Source organism: Mustela erminea, chromosome 3, assembly GCF_009829155.1.
Source record: "Mustela erminea isolate mMusErm1 chromosome 3, mMusErm1.Pri, whole genome shotgun sequence".
Lineage (NCBI taxonomy): Eukaryota > Metazoa > Chordata > Mammalia > Carnivora > Mustelidae > Mustela > Mustela erminea.
In genome coordinates this window covers 61,025,715-61,041,256 of record NC_045616.1, presented here as the reverse complement: position 1 = coordinate 61,041,256, position 15,542 = coordinate 61,025,715, and the positions used below count along the sequence as shown (strand labels likewise).

The 15,542-nt window shown below is 37.6% G+C and overlaps 1 protein-coding gene across 1 annotated transcript in view; it reads left to right on the top strand.

Annotated features, from left to right (window-relative positions):
- SCAMP1 (secretory carrier membrane protein 1) overlaps positions 1 to 15,542 on the top strand; it is a 120,493-nt gene that overhangs the window by 21,913 nt on the left and 83,038 nt on the right. The window contains exon 2 of the mRNA XM_032334871.1: positions 11,600 to 11,677. Within this exon, the coding sequence (XP_032190762.1) occupies positions 11,600 to 11,677 (78 nt within the window). The remainder of the gene's footprint in view (positions 1 to 11,599; positions 11,678 to 15,542) is intronic.

The window sequence follows — 15,542 nt, the reverse complement described above, 5'->3', positions numbered from 1 at the left end:
CCAACTGAGCCACCCAGGTGCCCTTTCCTTTGTCTATCTTCTAATGGTGGTTAGAATCCACATGTGGTGATTTGGAATACATGTGGAAAGTGGTGAGAAATGAAAGTAGGAGGTACAGGAAAACAGCATCAGGAATCTTGGTTAGAGATGGCCAAGGGCTAGTATTCTACTATAATGTTACCACCATTTAGCAATTTTACTAAATCTTTTGAGGCTTGTCTTAGATTGATTTCATCAGTCTTGTGGTTTTATTTATGGCATAGCACGCTTAATTTTTGGCATCTGAAGTAATCATAAATTTTAGTGAATTGTTAACAAGTCAATGGTGTATTGTAAAAATGCAAATTGATGTATTCCCCAAGGTTAAAAGAAGTATATACTTGTATTTGATTAAAAAATTTTTAAAAGATTTTATTTATTTATTTGACAGAGAGAGATCACAAGTAGGCAGAGGCAGGTGGCGGGGTGTGGGGGAAGCAGGCTCCCTGCTGAGCAGAGAGCCAGATTCGGGGCTCGATCCCAGGACCCTGAGATCGTGACCTGAGCTGAAGGCAGAGGCTCAACCCACTGAGCCACCCAGGTAACCCTAGAAATGTTTTCTTTATGGAAACATTTGTGTTTGAGTCTCAGGGGAACTTAATCATCATTTAGCATTGAGTTCATAAGAAAATGTTCTGTGAAGTACATGTTTTACAGACAGGCATTTCTATATTTTTAGCCTGGTATTAGGGACATTAGAGGAAGGAGTAAATCAAATTTGTGGAGGTTTGTCCTCACTTGTTAAGGGTGGGTCTGGAACCAGGCCATCTCGGTTTGCTTCTCTATCTCTTCCTTGAGTGACCTTAGGCAAATTACTGAATTTTTCTGCCTTCAATACTTTTTTTTTTATATTTCTTATAGGAATATTTCTTTTGAATTAAGGCAAAGATGGGAAGTTCTTAAAATAACAGAGGAAATAATGGTGTAAGATTATCTTTGGTCATAGCATGTGATTATTCTTCTTTTATTTTATCCTTAAATTGCCTATATTTTCTCAGATGAATTTTTATTAACTTTTAAACTTTTTGTTTTAACAGAAATAGTAACAAAAACAAAACATACAAATTACTGGTTGTATTACCAAGCTTAGACATTTCAGAGGCTGTTACAGATCAGAACATGAACTGAGGGTAATAAGGAAAGGTCATTGTATTTTTATGACTTAAGTTTTGTTTAAATGTTAGAAAGTTTTGCATTTGTTTGCTTAATGTTGATGATTTTTGGAGAGGTCATCTGTTTTATTTTATTTTTTTATTATTATTTTTATTTTTTATTTACATTAAGACCTAATAGTTTTGAAAGCTTATGATTGCTTTTTGAAGTCATGGGACACTAGCAGGAGATGAATCCCTTGTGTCACAACTGGAACTTCAAACATTTTCCTCCCATGGAATATTGTTGTACAGAATGCCTGGCTTTGGTGGTGTTTTGATTTTAAGTACTGGCCTGGGTACTTATACTGGGTTTTAAGTACTCTTAACAAGAGTTGGTGGTTAACTTGGTGGTTAACAAGAGAAGTTAATTTAGCCAGATTTTGTTTCATAAGGTAGTGTTCTATGAAGTATACATTTATTCTCAGATGGAAAAATTAATTTACAAGTTTACTGCCCATAATATGACAAAAAAAAACCAACAACAAAAAAACCCAAAAAACAAACAAACAAACAAAACCCAAGACCTTTTAAAATTTGTTCATAGGTCTTTGGTTGTCATGTTTAGTGGTAAATTGTTCTGGTAATTTCAGTATTTGGTATGTTAAAAGATAATGATCAAAAACTCATTAGTCTTTTTGAAGAACTACTGTGTATGATAAATCAACTTTTTCTATACAAAAATTTAACAGTTTACTGAAAAATGAGGGCTGTTTTTGTGGGAAGAGTGCTGTTCTCTGACTACTAGGCTATCATAGTCAAAGGTGATTGAACTTGCAGGTCATTGACAGAAATATGACCAATTATTTTCCTGTTCTTCATGATTACCTTTTCTTCTTCTTAAGTCTCTAGATTTCAGTGCATTAATACTGGGGCACATAGCTGTATTAGCTACCCAGTTTCTCAAATATCAGAAGAAATTTTGGTGATTTAGTATAACAGGAAATTCTGGTGCTATTTTGGTCCCTGATAGCTAATACCCCTGCCCCCTCTATCCTGATTTCTTGACTAATGAGTATTTCTCTTTAATGAATGATGTGGTATTTAGATTTTGAAGACTTAGAGATTTATAGCTGGTTGGCAACATTTATTCTAAGAAATATTACATCTGATTATCTTTTTAAAAGACAGCTTTGAGATATAATACATATACTGCACAGTTCACCCACCTGAAGTATACAGTTTAGTGTTTTTTAGTATACTTGCAGTTCTGCAGTCATCACTATCAACTTTAAAAACTTTCATCACCACAAAAAGAAACCCCATTGGCAGCAATAATTCTCCATTTTCCTCCAAATTCCACTAGCCCTCGGCAGCCACTAATATGCTTTCTGGGGATTTCTTATAAATGGAATCGTGTACTATGTAGTCTTTGATTGGCAGCTTTCACAGAGCATAATGTATTGCAGGTTTATGCATATTGTAGCATGTATCAGGACTTCATTTCTTTTTATTAGCAAATAGCAATTTTATTGCATGGATATACAGTATATTTGTCAGTTGATATAAATGAGAGGGTTATTTTCACTTTTTGGCTCTTAGGAATAGTGCTGCTAGGAATATTTGTGTACAAGTTTTTGTGTGGGCCCAGGTCTTCATTCCCTTGGTTATTATATACCTAGGAGTGGAACTGCTAGGTACTTTGGTAACTTCCACAATGACTGTACCTTTTTACATTCCCACCAGCACATTAGTTTTTTCATACCCTTACCACCACTTGTCTCTGTCTTGTTTGTAGCTATTCTAGTAGGTGTGAAGTAGTATCTCATTAAATCTGCTTGGGTGTGGTTGCTTCAGTTATTTTAATTTACTAAGTACTGATTTGGGTTCGCAAAAATTAGTCTGAGTTGCTTTTAGATTTGAGTAAGACTGTCAGGACTTGTAATGAAAATGGCAACCAGTTTTTAAGTCATGATTTACTGAATGATTTCTAGTAATTATTAAGCACTTTTTTCGATCTCTTATAAAAGATTTGCCAAATGTTGTTTTAGAGTCTTGCCGAGATTTTTAATGGCTTCTTATAGTTCTTTTGGTTTTTAAAGAATAATTGGAGCATTTAGAAATAAATAATTCTCCAGGTAAGTGGAATTCTCAGTATTTGTTAAATTCATGTGGTTATAGTAGCTCTGAGAAGTACAAAGTAGGAAAAAAATTAACTCTCTGAAGGCAGGGCCTCTCATAACCTTTAGGTTGGGACTTTTGTTTAATCAAGTTGCCTAGACTAGTGTATAATATTGGTTGGATTAAGTAGAACTATTGAAGAGTATTTTAATTAAGTTTTGTGGAGCAATGCCAAGTTTAAGCCAGCCTTTTTCTTTTGAGGAGATATTGTTTTAAACATAAATTTGTTTTCTTTATTACATTTTCTTCTGAGAACTCAGTTTCGGGGTCAGATTTGAATTTGAAAGTTATATGACTTTGGCCAAATTACTTTTAACATGTGTGAGGTGGTAGTGTTAGCAGTGAAGGAAAGGATATAGAATTTAAGTCATATGGCTGTTCTGAGGATTAAATGACATAATTAAATAGTCTAGTAGTGTGTTAAAATAGATGAATTCTCTTTTTCTCCTTGAATCTGTCTTTACTTTAGCCTTTAGTTTTCACACATGCTTGATAGAATTAAAAATATACATTTTCTTCTAAATGTTTTTAATATTCAAATTATTGACTTCTAGCATCTCATGTATAAAAAGGTATGAGGTAAGTGAAAAAGTGTAGGAAAAGCCTGCTGCTGTGTTATGTGAAGACAGTGGATTAGGAAGCTTCTGATCAGGTCTCTTGTCTTTTTTTTTTTTTAAGATTTTATTTATTAGTGAGAGTGAGAACGTAAGCAGGAGAGGGAAAAGCAGACTCTCTGATGAGCAGGGAGCCTGATGCAGGACTTGATCCCAGGTCCCTGGGGTCATGACCTGAGCTGAAGGTGGATGCTTAACCAGCTGAGCCACCCAGGTGCCGCTCTTGTCATCATTTGTGACTTTGAAAAACTTACAGGAAACTTGGCTTTAAATATGAGTTTCTTTTTTTCTGTTTGACTAACACAATTGAATTTGTCCACATGGGTGAAAGTGAAATTATAAGCCAATCTTGAATAAATTGCACTGCTTCACTCAGAACTGTCCAGTGGAGGGGTGCCTGGGTGGCTCAAGTTAAGCATCCAACTCTTGATTCTGGCTCTAGTCATGATCTTAGGGTCATGAGAGAGAGTCTCCCAACTAGCTCCCCACTCAGCAGGGAGTCTCTTTCTACCTTTTCCCCTACTGGTGTGCTCTCTTATGCTCTTTCTCTAAAATAAATCTTAAAAAAAAAAAAAAATTATCCAGTAGAAATATAATTTGTGCTATGTATGTAATTTAAAATAACCTAGTAGCCATTTGGGAAAGAACCACGTGAAATTCATTTTAATAACATTTTGTTCTACCCCATACATACAAAATATCTTTTCAATACATAATTAGCATAAAAATCATTAATAAGGGGCACCTGGGTGGCTCAGTGGGTTAAGCCTCTGCCTTCGGCTCAGGTCATGATCCCAGGGTCCTGGGATCGAGCCCCACATCGGACTCTCTGCTCAGCAGGGATCCTACTTCCCTTCCTCTCTCTGCCTGCCTCCCTGCCTACTTGTGATCTCTGTCAAATAAATAAAAAATCTTAAATCATTAATCCGATACTGTACATTGTTTTGTGCCAGATCTTTGAAATCAGAAACATGGTGTGTTCTATACATACTGCATTTGTATATGTACATATACATATGTATATATATACATCAACATCAATTTGGATTAGTTATATTTCAAGAGTCATGTATACTAGTGATCGATAAATGTTCATACTTAAATCTTTCTTATTGCAGATTTTATTGAAATATAGTTAGTGGCAGTAAACTGTCTTTACATAGTTTTAGCAGGAACATGAAATGACAGAGAACATTGATATCCACCTGTTTCTGTTTTAAAGCATGGAGACATGCTCAGGTTACCTCAGGTAACAGATTTATTGAAAGGATTGTTGAGGGAGGAAAGGTACCCAAACAGAGTCCATCTCTGCAGTGGTAGTGAAACAGTCTCTGGAAGCTAACCTTGTGTTTCTTCAAATAGCCTCTTCTCCTCCCCCACCATTCACCGCCCTCCCACCAAGGAGTGGAGGTCATTTTCATGTGAAATCAGCGTTTATAAAACATAAAAATTGTACTGTACTGATGTAAGTGAAGGTTAGGGGGCTGATCTCTGCCATCCTCTTTTCCCTCTTCTGCTCTTCTACTTCTTTTTCCTTCAGTTTGAGGCCCTTCTGAGATCTTCTGGACAGTGAAAACTCCTGTAACACCAAGTCATTTCTCACCAACTGGAATAGCAGTAACTCTGTTGGCCTTGTTTTTGCTTTGGTCACACATTGGCAACCCTAGTAATTGCCATTCCCCTCAGATTCTGTTCCGCTGTTCCCTTTTCTGGTCACCTTCTTTTTAGCTTCTATTTGTCTTTTTACCATAACTAGTGTCAGCTTCTTCTGCTGCTACTAATTACCAATCTTTATGTCTCCTATTCAAGTAGCTCAAGAAATAGCATCTAATTGATCAGCTATTGTCCGATATAGAGTCACTTCTGTTGGGGTCTACCAGGCTACCCCCTCCATTTCTAAAAATGGCTGCCTTTGGCACAAAAGCCTATTCCTCACCCTTTAACATGCAGCTGAGATAACAGGGTCACATGACACAAAGGTGAGCAGAGAATGTCTGGTTGCTTTCCTCACAAGGTGTCTGTGGGTATTTTGGCCTATTCACCATATATGATGTACTATACTTTCTTAATATCTCAGTTAATTATAAATGGAAAGCTCTTTTTGTTTTGTCTTTAGCTTGGTAGTAGTGGTAATGATAATAGTCACTATCACTGAGGACTTTCTATGTGCAGGAATAGTAGCAATCATTTTATATGTAGCAACTCATGAGCTCTATGATACATTTTACTGGTGAAGGAACTGAATCACATTGATGTATGAATTGCCTTGTTCAAAGTTTACAGCTTTTCTTTAGTGTGAGTGGGATTTGAATATAGGCAGTCAGCTTTTTTCCAAATGGGAAAGACTTAAAATCTATAGCTTAACATTTCAGAGCTTCAGCTGACCAGGACAATATCTATCAGAATTTTCCCCTATTTTACAGGTGAGAAAATTGACAGGTTAGGTATCTTGCCTAAGGTCACAGAGTCTAGTCATTGTTAGGAGCTCAGAATTTCTAATTCCTAGACTGGTACTCTATTACAGAGCAAGTACCTATGATACATGAAGTTTTTAGTGTTGATCTTGAAACTCAAACCTGTTAAGTGTCAGCAGATACAGTAAGTGGATACATAATATATGGTTGTACACAATCGTTCACGTAGGCTATTTTGTTATTAGACTAGCTTGAAGATAGTGTATATATGGAGAAGAGAAGAATAAGCAGGGTATTGAAGTTGATTAGCTACAAAACTTTTTTATTTACTTCATCTCCTTGTATCTAGCTGAAGGTGAAAGTACTTTCTGCTAGCTTAGAATCTTCCTCAATTGGACATTTCTCCATCATTCCACACATAACCTCTCAGGAGGATGTTATGTGTTATGTGTGGAGTGATGGAGAAATGTCCAATTTAAGGCATGGTGGATGAAATAATTTGAAATATAATGAGGGCACACTACCTTAGAAGGTTTGGTAAAGAACCTCGGATTAAAGATGTAAAATAGCTAATTATGCTACATGTGAAATTTTACTCTCTTTGAAAAAACATTTATTTTTATCAGGCATCTCAATTTTTAAAAAGATTTTATTTCTTTATTTGAGAGAGAGAGAGAATGAGAGGGGAGAAGGTCAGAGGGAGAAGCAGCTCCCGGTGGAGCTGGGAGCCCATTGTGGACTTGATCTCAGGACTCTGGGGTCATGACCTGAGCCAAAGGCAGTGGCTTAACCCACTGAGGCACCCAGGCATCTCGATTTTTAATGAAATTGGCTTACTAAGGTGTTAGCAGAGTAGCCTTAGCTTAGGGCTGCCTGGATGGCTCAGTAGGTTGAGTCTCTGCCTTTGGCTCAGGTCATGATCTCATGGTCCTGGGATCAAGCCCCTAGTTGGGCTCTCTGCTCAACAGGGAACCTGCTTCCCCCCCCCCCGCCTGCCTCTCTGCCTACTTGTGTTCTCTCTGTCAAATAAATAAATAAAATCTTAAAAAAAAAATTATTCATTCTTAAATCTTAAGCTTTGTTGTTTTATTCCAGTTTACAGACTATCGCTTCCTTAATACTGTTTACGTGTATTAAAACAAATTTGAAAATGATAGTCATGTAGTAATTCAGAGATAGCAGTTTTTCCTAAATCATTCTTGGCAAATCCTGTACATATTCTATTGCTTTGTCACCTAATACTACATTGAGGAGAAATTCCAGACCAACTAGAAGTGAACTCAGTTCAGTTGACACAGTGATTTTGTTAAACTGCCCATTAACTCTCAGCCTGGATTAAACCCTTCTAGAATCTAGAAGGAAACCAAGTACATTTTCATTATGTAGTTAAAAGTAGAAAATTGGAAGAATGATTTCATTCTGCATCTCTTTGGAGCTAAGTTATACCTTAGGTAGGAGTTAAAAAAATTTAATGTGAATTTTAGGACACTTGATAATTTGCTCTGTGTATTTGTAAAATAAGAATTTGGACTCCTTGGACTCACTGTATTTTGCTAGTATTGAAAGAATGACATCTTTTCATCTTTTTTTTTTTTTTTAAGATTTTATTTATTTGACAGTGAGAGAGGGAACACAGAAGCAGAAGGAGTGGGAGAGGGAGAAGCAGGCTTCCCGAGGAGCACGGGGCCTGATGTGGGGCTGTATCCCAGGACTCCGGGATCATGACCTGAGTCAGCAGATGCTTAATGACTGAGCCACCAGACACCCCTGATTTTTTTTATCTTGTTAACCATTTAAGTAAACACATACACATTAATTTTTTTCTTAAATAAGAATAAGAAGTAACATTTTATTTATATTGTTCTGCATCTTTTCCACTTATTCTATGGCAGTGTATAGATGTTCTTCTAGTATTTTATAACTGCGTAATGCTCAACTGCATAGTACTTTATCATGTATGTGTACCATAGTTTCTTCAACTATGTTCTATTGGTAGACATTTAGGTTGCTTCCAGTCTTTTGCTAAATTCCTAGAAGTGAGATTGTTGGTCAAAGTATAAATATAGAGTCTTGGTGTCTCAGTGGGTTAAAGCCTCTGCCTTCGGCGTGGGTCGTGATCCCAGGGTTCTGGGATCAAGCCCTGCATCAGGCTCTCTGCTCAGTGGGGAGCCTGTTTCCTTCTCTCTCTCTCTCTGCCTGCTTCTCTGCCTACTTGTAATCTCTCTCTGTCAACTACATAAATAAAATCTTAAAAAAAATATAAATATAGATGTAATTTTGCTGACTATTGCCAACTGTCCCTCCATAGAGTTGTAATAATTTCTCTTTCCATTAGTAATGTAGGAGAATTCTTATTTTTCTTACACTTTTGTCACTTGGCTATGTTAGACTTGTAGATTTTTTCTAGTCTGATAGATGAGAAATATAATGTTAGGGTAGCTTTAATTAGTATTTCCCTTATGAGTAAGATCATCTTTTCCCTTAAATTTTTGAACTAGCTTCATATTTGTTCACCCCCCCCCCCCGCCCCCGGAGTATTTTTTTTTCTTTTCTTTCTTTCTTTCTTTTTTTTTTTTTGTAAAGATTTTAATTTATTTATTTGACAGAGAGAGGCACAGCCAGAGAGGGAACACAAGCAGGGGGAGTGGAGAGGGAGAAGCAGGCTTCCCACTGAGCAGGGAGCCCAGTGTGGGGATGGGGGTTTGGGGGGTGGGGGAGTGGTAGATCCCAGGATGCTAGGATCATGGCCTGAGCCAAAGGTAGACACATAATGCCTGAGCCACCCAGGTGCCCCTCAGGGAGTATTTCTTGATTAATACTGGTGTTACTATCCTGAGGAATTACTCTTTGGATTTTTTTTTTCTCTTTGGGAGTGGCAATTATCACTCAAGCAGTATTACTATGCATGTATGATTAAATAAACAGGACCTAATCATGTATTTTTTGTATTTAAAGAAGTGACCGGGGCGCCTGGGTGGCTCAGTGGGTTAAAGCCTCTGCCTTCGGCTCAGGTCATGATCCCAGGGTCCTAGGATCGAGCCCCGCATCGGGCTTTCTGCTCAGCAGGGATCCTGCTTCCTCCTCTCTCTCGGCCTGCCTTTCTGCCTACTTGTGATCTCTGTCAAATAAATAAATAAAATCTTAAAAAAAAAAAAAAAGAAGTGACCTTCTAGTTTGGGAAAGGGGACTTGTATGAAGATCATCATGAGTCAATGAAATAAATGCTGGTGAAAATAAATGTCAAGCTCTGTGGAAGCACTTAGACTGGAATGCAGTTACTTGGGTATCAGCAATTTTATTAGTTAGCATGTGAAGTGTTCTTCAGATTGCGTCTTTAAGGAAGAGGAGATCACTAGGGTTATCCTACCTTTGTGTATTCCTGCGAGAGGAAGCAATGCCAAGGAAGAATATGGTGCTGAGGACTCCTAGGTCACCTGGTTTTGTGGGTAGGGATAAGAGTTGTGGGCATTGGGACTGCATCTGGACCAATGGGATGTGGTAAGTCTCTACCTGTTGATCCTAAACCCACTTCTTAAAATTATTTTTTATTTTTTATTTATTTTATTTTATTTTATTTTATTTTTTAAGAAATCTCTGCACCCAGCATGGGGCTCAAACTTAAAACCTTGAGATCAAATATTCGTGTTTCTATTAATTTTCTCCCTGAGGCATACATTGTCTCTTGATAATCTTCCTGCTCCTCACGTTTTTGAATAAACTTGGGAAGAGAATGCTGGGAAGTAGAGTGATTGCATTCCCTCCTTCCCTCCTTTTTGAGCAAGCTTAAAATTTTTACTTTTGTCTGTGCCATACTTTAAATTTATTATTACATCTTCCTTTTTGCCAAGTTTAAGGCTCCTTATGCAATAGCTTGTTTGACTTGGTAGAGAGTGAAGATCTGTCTAGGGGAAGGACCTTGTGGCAGAGTTTATTAGTCTGGAAAGTTTATTAGTCTGGAAAGCACGGTGGTCAGCTCCCTTGTATCTCATTTTGAGGAATTTGTATTTTGTCTTGAGAGAGCCTCTAAAAAACCTGAAATGTGTGGGGAACTGAGGAGAGGGGTTTGAGGAGGGGAATGACAAGATAAGCTTTTCATTTAGGGAGGTAATTTTGATGACTGTGTTGAGGAAGATGGATTGGAGAAGGTGTAGCATAGGTGAGAGAGCAGTGCTTCTCCAAGCAGAAGCAGCATCACATGGTAACTTTTTAGAAATAAAGATTCTGATGCCCCATTCCAGAACCCTGGGGGTGGGTGCAGCAATCTGTATTTGGTTCTGATGCATGCCAAAGCTTGGAACTAGGGATTGAAAAGTCAATGAGGCTGTATTAAAGTTTGCTAATGCTTTTTCATGTTAATTATATAGTTGGTTTTTGTTGAGATGTTCATTACGTTTGTGTCTTACATTTATTCACAAGAAAAGTAGATGAACTCTCTAGGATTTGGGGACTTATTTGAAAGCCTAATTCAAAAAGCTGGGATAGTATGGTAAAGTATTATAGCTGGAAAAGGAGAAACAGTACAGGACAAAGTAAACGATAGTCAAACAAAACTGCTGGGTAGAATACAAGTGGTGCTTAATTTTGGATGTGGTATATGTTGCCTGTATATGACATTGATTTGTAATATGGTGTTTGTATTAGCAGTAGGGAAAACTGATAGAAGATACTGTAAAAAAGGGCGCCTGGGTGGCTCAGTGGGTTAAGCCACTGCCTTCAGCTCAGGTCATGATCTCAGGGTCCTGGGATCGAGTCCCGCATCGGGCTCTCTGCTCAGCGGGGAGCCTGCTTCCCTCTCTCTCTCTCTCTGCCTGCCTCTCCGACTACTTGTGATTTCTCTCTGTCAAATCAATAAATAAAATCTTTAAAAAAAAAAAAAAAAAGATACTGTAAAAAAAAAAAAAAGGGGCGGGGGGGGCTGGGGGGAACATGAACTCATTGTGGAATCCAAAGGAAAGGATGGTGGGTGTGCCCAAGATTTGCTAAGATGCTGTGCAGTCAGTTCCACATAACTGTTTTCTTTCTTTATATAATAGCAGCTGATTTGCATCTAACCCAGTTTTTTCACTGAGGGTATGAGGGCTGTGGGTATAAATTTCAACCTTGTTGGAATGGGACTGAGTAAATCTGATAATCTTCTTTGTTCTCCTCTGTTAGCTTTGCTTGTTGACCAAAAGTACAGATAGAGCAAGTTCTTTGTAACTATCAGAACTGTGCCTTAAAGGGTAAGTAATCTTTTTTTCTCCTTTGAATTTTATTCCAGGACCCATCAGTTACACAAGTGACAAGAAATGTTCCACCAGGACTTGATGAATATAATCCATTCTCGGATTCTAGAACAGTAAGACTGTCTTAATTGGACTACTTTTAAATGTTGAAATTAAATAGAAATTTGTATTTTGGTTATAATTTTTTAGTCAGTGGATTAAACTTGTATAAAATAAGCTGTTTGTGTTTAATTTATAATTTAGAAAGTTAAATTTTTTTAAACAGAAAGGAATATCAGTAATAATTGGAAGTTACCATGATGATCCCAGTGAAACACTACAGATTTTCTTTTATTTTCTACATTGCTATTATTCCCTCTAATAAGTCAATATTACTGTAGTTCTTTTTTTTTTTTTTTTTTTTTTTTTTAAAGATTTTATTTATTTATTTGACAGAGAGAAATCACAAGTAGACGGAGAGGCAGGCAGAGAGAGAGAGAGGAAAGCAGGCGCCCTGCTGAGCAGAGAGCCCGATGCGGGACTCGATCCCAGGACCCTGAGATCATGACCTGAGCCGAAGGCAGTGGCTTAACCCACTGAGCCACCCAGGCGCCCTACTGTAGTTCTTTAAATAGGAGAAGGAACTACTTTTTGGTGTAAGTGGTGTCTTCATGGTAAAGTAGGGGTGATGTTTTCTTATAAAACAGAACATTCTACTCTGTGGTAGACAGAACCTCTGGAACTTTACCTGACTTAGGAACATACTCTCCTCAAAATTTAGTCTTGATTTATGTAGGGGTATGAAAAAAAGCCTTTAGAAACAGGGTTCCTCCATCCTGGATGCATACTAGAAGCACCTGGAGAATTTTATTACATTTCTCATTAGGACCCTACTCTCTCACTATTAGGGCACTTGTGTTTTTTGTTGTAGCTGTTTTGGTGATTTTATTCACCAAACTGAATTCAAACTGATTTTATTCACTCAAAACTGAGCCAGTTTTGAGAACTATTGAGGTAGGTTCTGTTGAGAATTCTTCCCCAAAATTTCTTTGGCAAATAATTTTGTTACTGTATTTTGAGTCTTCAGTGTAATTCATATTCTCAAGAGGTCTCATAGTTTAAACACCATGGCTTTTGAAATATAACTCATTATGGTGAAGATACTGAAGTTCTTTTTTTTTAAAGATTTTATTTATTTATTTGAGAGAGAGATGACAAGCAGGCAGAAAGGCAGGCACAGAGAGAGGAGGAAGCAGGCTCCCTGCCGAGCAGAGAGCCTGATGTGGGGCTCGATCCTAGGACTCTGAGATCATGATCTGAGCCCAAGGTAGTGGCTTAACCCACTGAGCCACCCAGGCACCCTGATACTGAAGTTCATAAGTTGCATACTTGGTTTTGCAGATCAGTGTAATTATTATTACTTGATCATCTCTTCCTGATGTGTGTTTTCCATAGTCTGGAAAATAATTCTCAAAGATATTGTAGGTTTTAGCTTAGAAATTTATTCAGAATATTTTATATTAACATTTTAGTTTAGGAAGAGCTTTGTACAAAGTAAAAGCATTAAAATAAGAATGAACTTTTACATTTCACTTTATTTCACAGCCCCCCCTTTTTTATAAAAGATTTTATTTATTTATTTGAGAGAGAAAGAATGAGAGAGGGCGAGTGTGAGAGGGGGAAATCAGAGGGAGAAGAGAACCCCCTGCTGAGCAGGGAGCCCAATGTGGCAGGGTCATGACCTGAGCCAGGGTCATGACCAGAGCCGAAGGCAGTTGCTTAACCAACATACAAAATGAAACACTTAGATTTGATAGAGTATCAGAACCAGGGAAATGTAAATTATTGTAACATGTGCATTTTCCACTGAACTTTTTTATATGATTGAAATTGTAATTGAAATAATAAAAAATTCATTTGTTTTCTCTATGGTATCAGAAACTTGCCTTTTTTTTCTTTTTTCTTTTTTTTTTTTTTAATGTTGTGACTCTTTTCCAAAACAGTTTAGGTATATTTGGATAATTGATTTAAATGATATGTTAGAACTCAATCCAGATACTGTTTTGGTTGATTAGTGGTATTCATATTTGTTTTAGACAAATATTAGTGAAAATCAAGCTTCTGAATTGTTGCTTGGTGTGGTGAACTACTTAAGGTCAGGAGAGAAGATCTATCAGCAGATTCAATGAATGTATAAACTATAAGATTTAGAAAAAGTTTCTGTTTTATGTTTCTTTCTTAGGTTTCCTTTTATATTTAGTTTTATGTTTGAATGGAACCTAGGGTATTTAATGAAGGCAACAAATAACTTTTTTTAAAAAAGATTTTATTTATTTATTTGACAGAGGTTCACAAGTAGGCAGAGAGGCAGGCAGAGAGAGAGAGGAGGAAACAGACTCCCCACTGAGCAGAGAGCCCGATGTGGGGCTTGATCCCAGAACCCTGAGATCATGACCTGAGCTGAAGGCAGAGGTTTTAACCCACTGAGCCACCCAGGCACCCCAACAAATAACTTTTTTAGAAAGAGTTTTCATTTATTTATTCATTTGAGAGAGAGTGCAGTGAAAAACACAAGTCTGGGGGAGAAGCAGAGGGAAGGGGAAAGCAGGATCAGTGGGATCATGTCCTTTACTGAAGGCAGACACTCAACCAACTGAGCCACCGCAGGCATCCTGTAAATATTTTAATAATAAATTACATACTCACTTGATGTTACAAATTCAGAGAAAGGAGTTGTCTCAAGATACATCACAATATAGACTGGCTAGTGTGTTGGCAGTATAAAGGAGGGCTCTTGAGCACTTGAAATGTGGCTAGTGTGAATCGAAATGTGCTTTAAAATGGAGTGTAGTCTTTTTATTACAAAAATAAAGTTACAAAATAATTTTTTGTGTGAACTCAAAATGCATTTTCCTGCTGAAAATTATGTTGAACATGGTGGGTAGGTTTCCTGGCCTACCTTCTAAAATTTAGTGAATAAAATACTAGAAAAATTGGCTTATCCTTGAGAACTGTTATGTATTTATGGGGGAATGCTTTCCTTTGAAACAAGGTAATAGTTTAAAATGTCTACTACAGGGACGCCTGGGTGGCTTAGTTGGTTAAGCAGCTGCCTTCGGCTCAGGTCATGATCCCAGCGTCCTGGGATCGAGTCCCACGTCGGGCTCTTTGCCCCGCGTGGAGCCTGCCTCTCCCTCTGACTCTGCCTGCCACTCTGCCTGTGCTCTCTCTCTCTCTCTCTGACAAATAAATAAATAAAATCTTAAAAAAAGTCTACTACAGCGTGACTGTCACTAGTTTCAGTCACTGGTAATGACATTTATAGCCTCAAACAGAATTTCTTCTGGTAGGTATTGAAACATAGGAATTAGGGCCACCTGTGTGTGTGTGTGTGGAGGGGAGTGTAGTGCTCCTTAATATAGATTCTAAGTGACATATCTCAGGGCTTAATATACTGTAACATTTTTATTTTCTTCAGGAATATGTTGCCTCCTTTTCTTTCTGTTCTACCAGTTGTTGCCATATATGATTTCAGTCACGTAAACCAGCAACAGGATCTCTATCTTCTGGATACAGGGGAAAAAATTCTAAGTATTGGCATGGCCATTTTTTTTTTTAAGTTTTATTTATTTATGACAGAGAGAGTGAGAGAGGAAACACAAGCACAGGGGAACTGGAGAGGGAAAAGCAGGCTGTCAGTAGGGAGCCCGATATGGGGCTCTATCCCAGGACACGGATCATGACCTGAGCCAAAGGCAGACGCTTAATAACTGAGCCATGCAGGTGCCCCACATTTTTTGTTTTTGAAAGGCTAGTTTTTAAAGTAAGCTCTATGCCTAATAGGGGGCTTGAATTCCCCATTCTGACCAACATCAGGTCACATGCTGTACTAAGCCAGCCAGGCACCCCAGCATGCTGATAATTTTGACCATTAGGAAAAAGTAAATAATTGGTTTATATAAGAACTGCTTCTAACATAATTCTGGACATTAGTTAGAC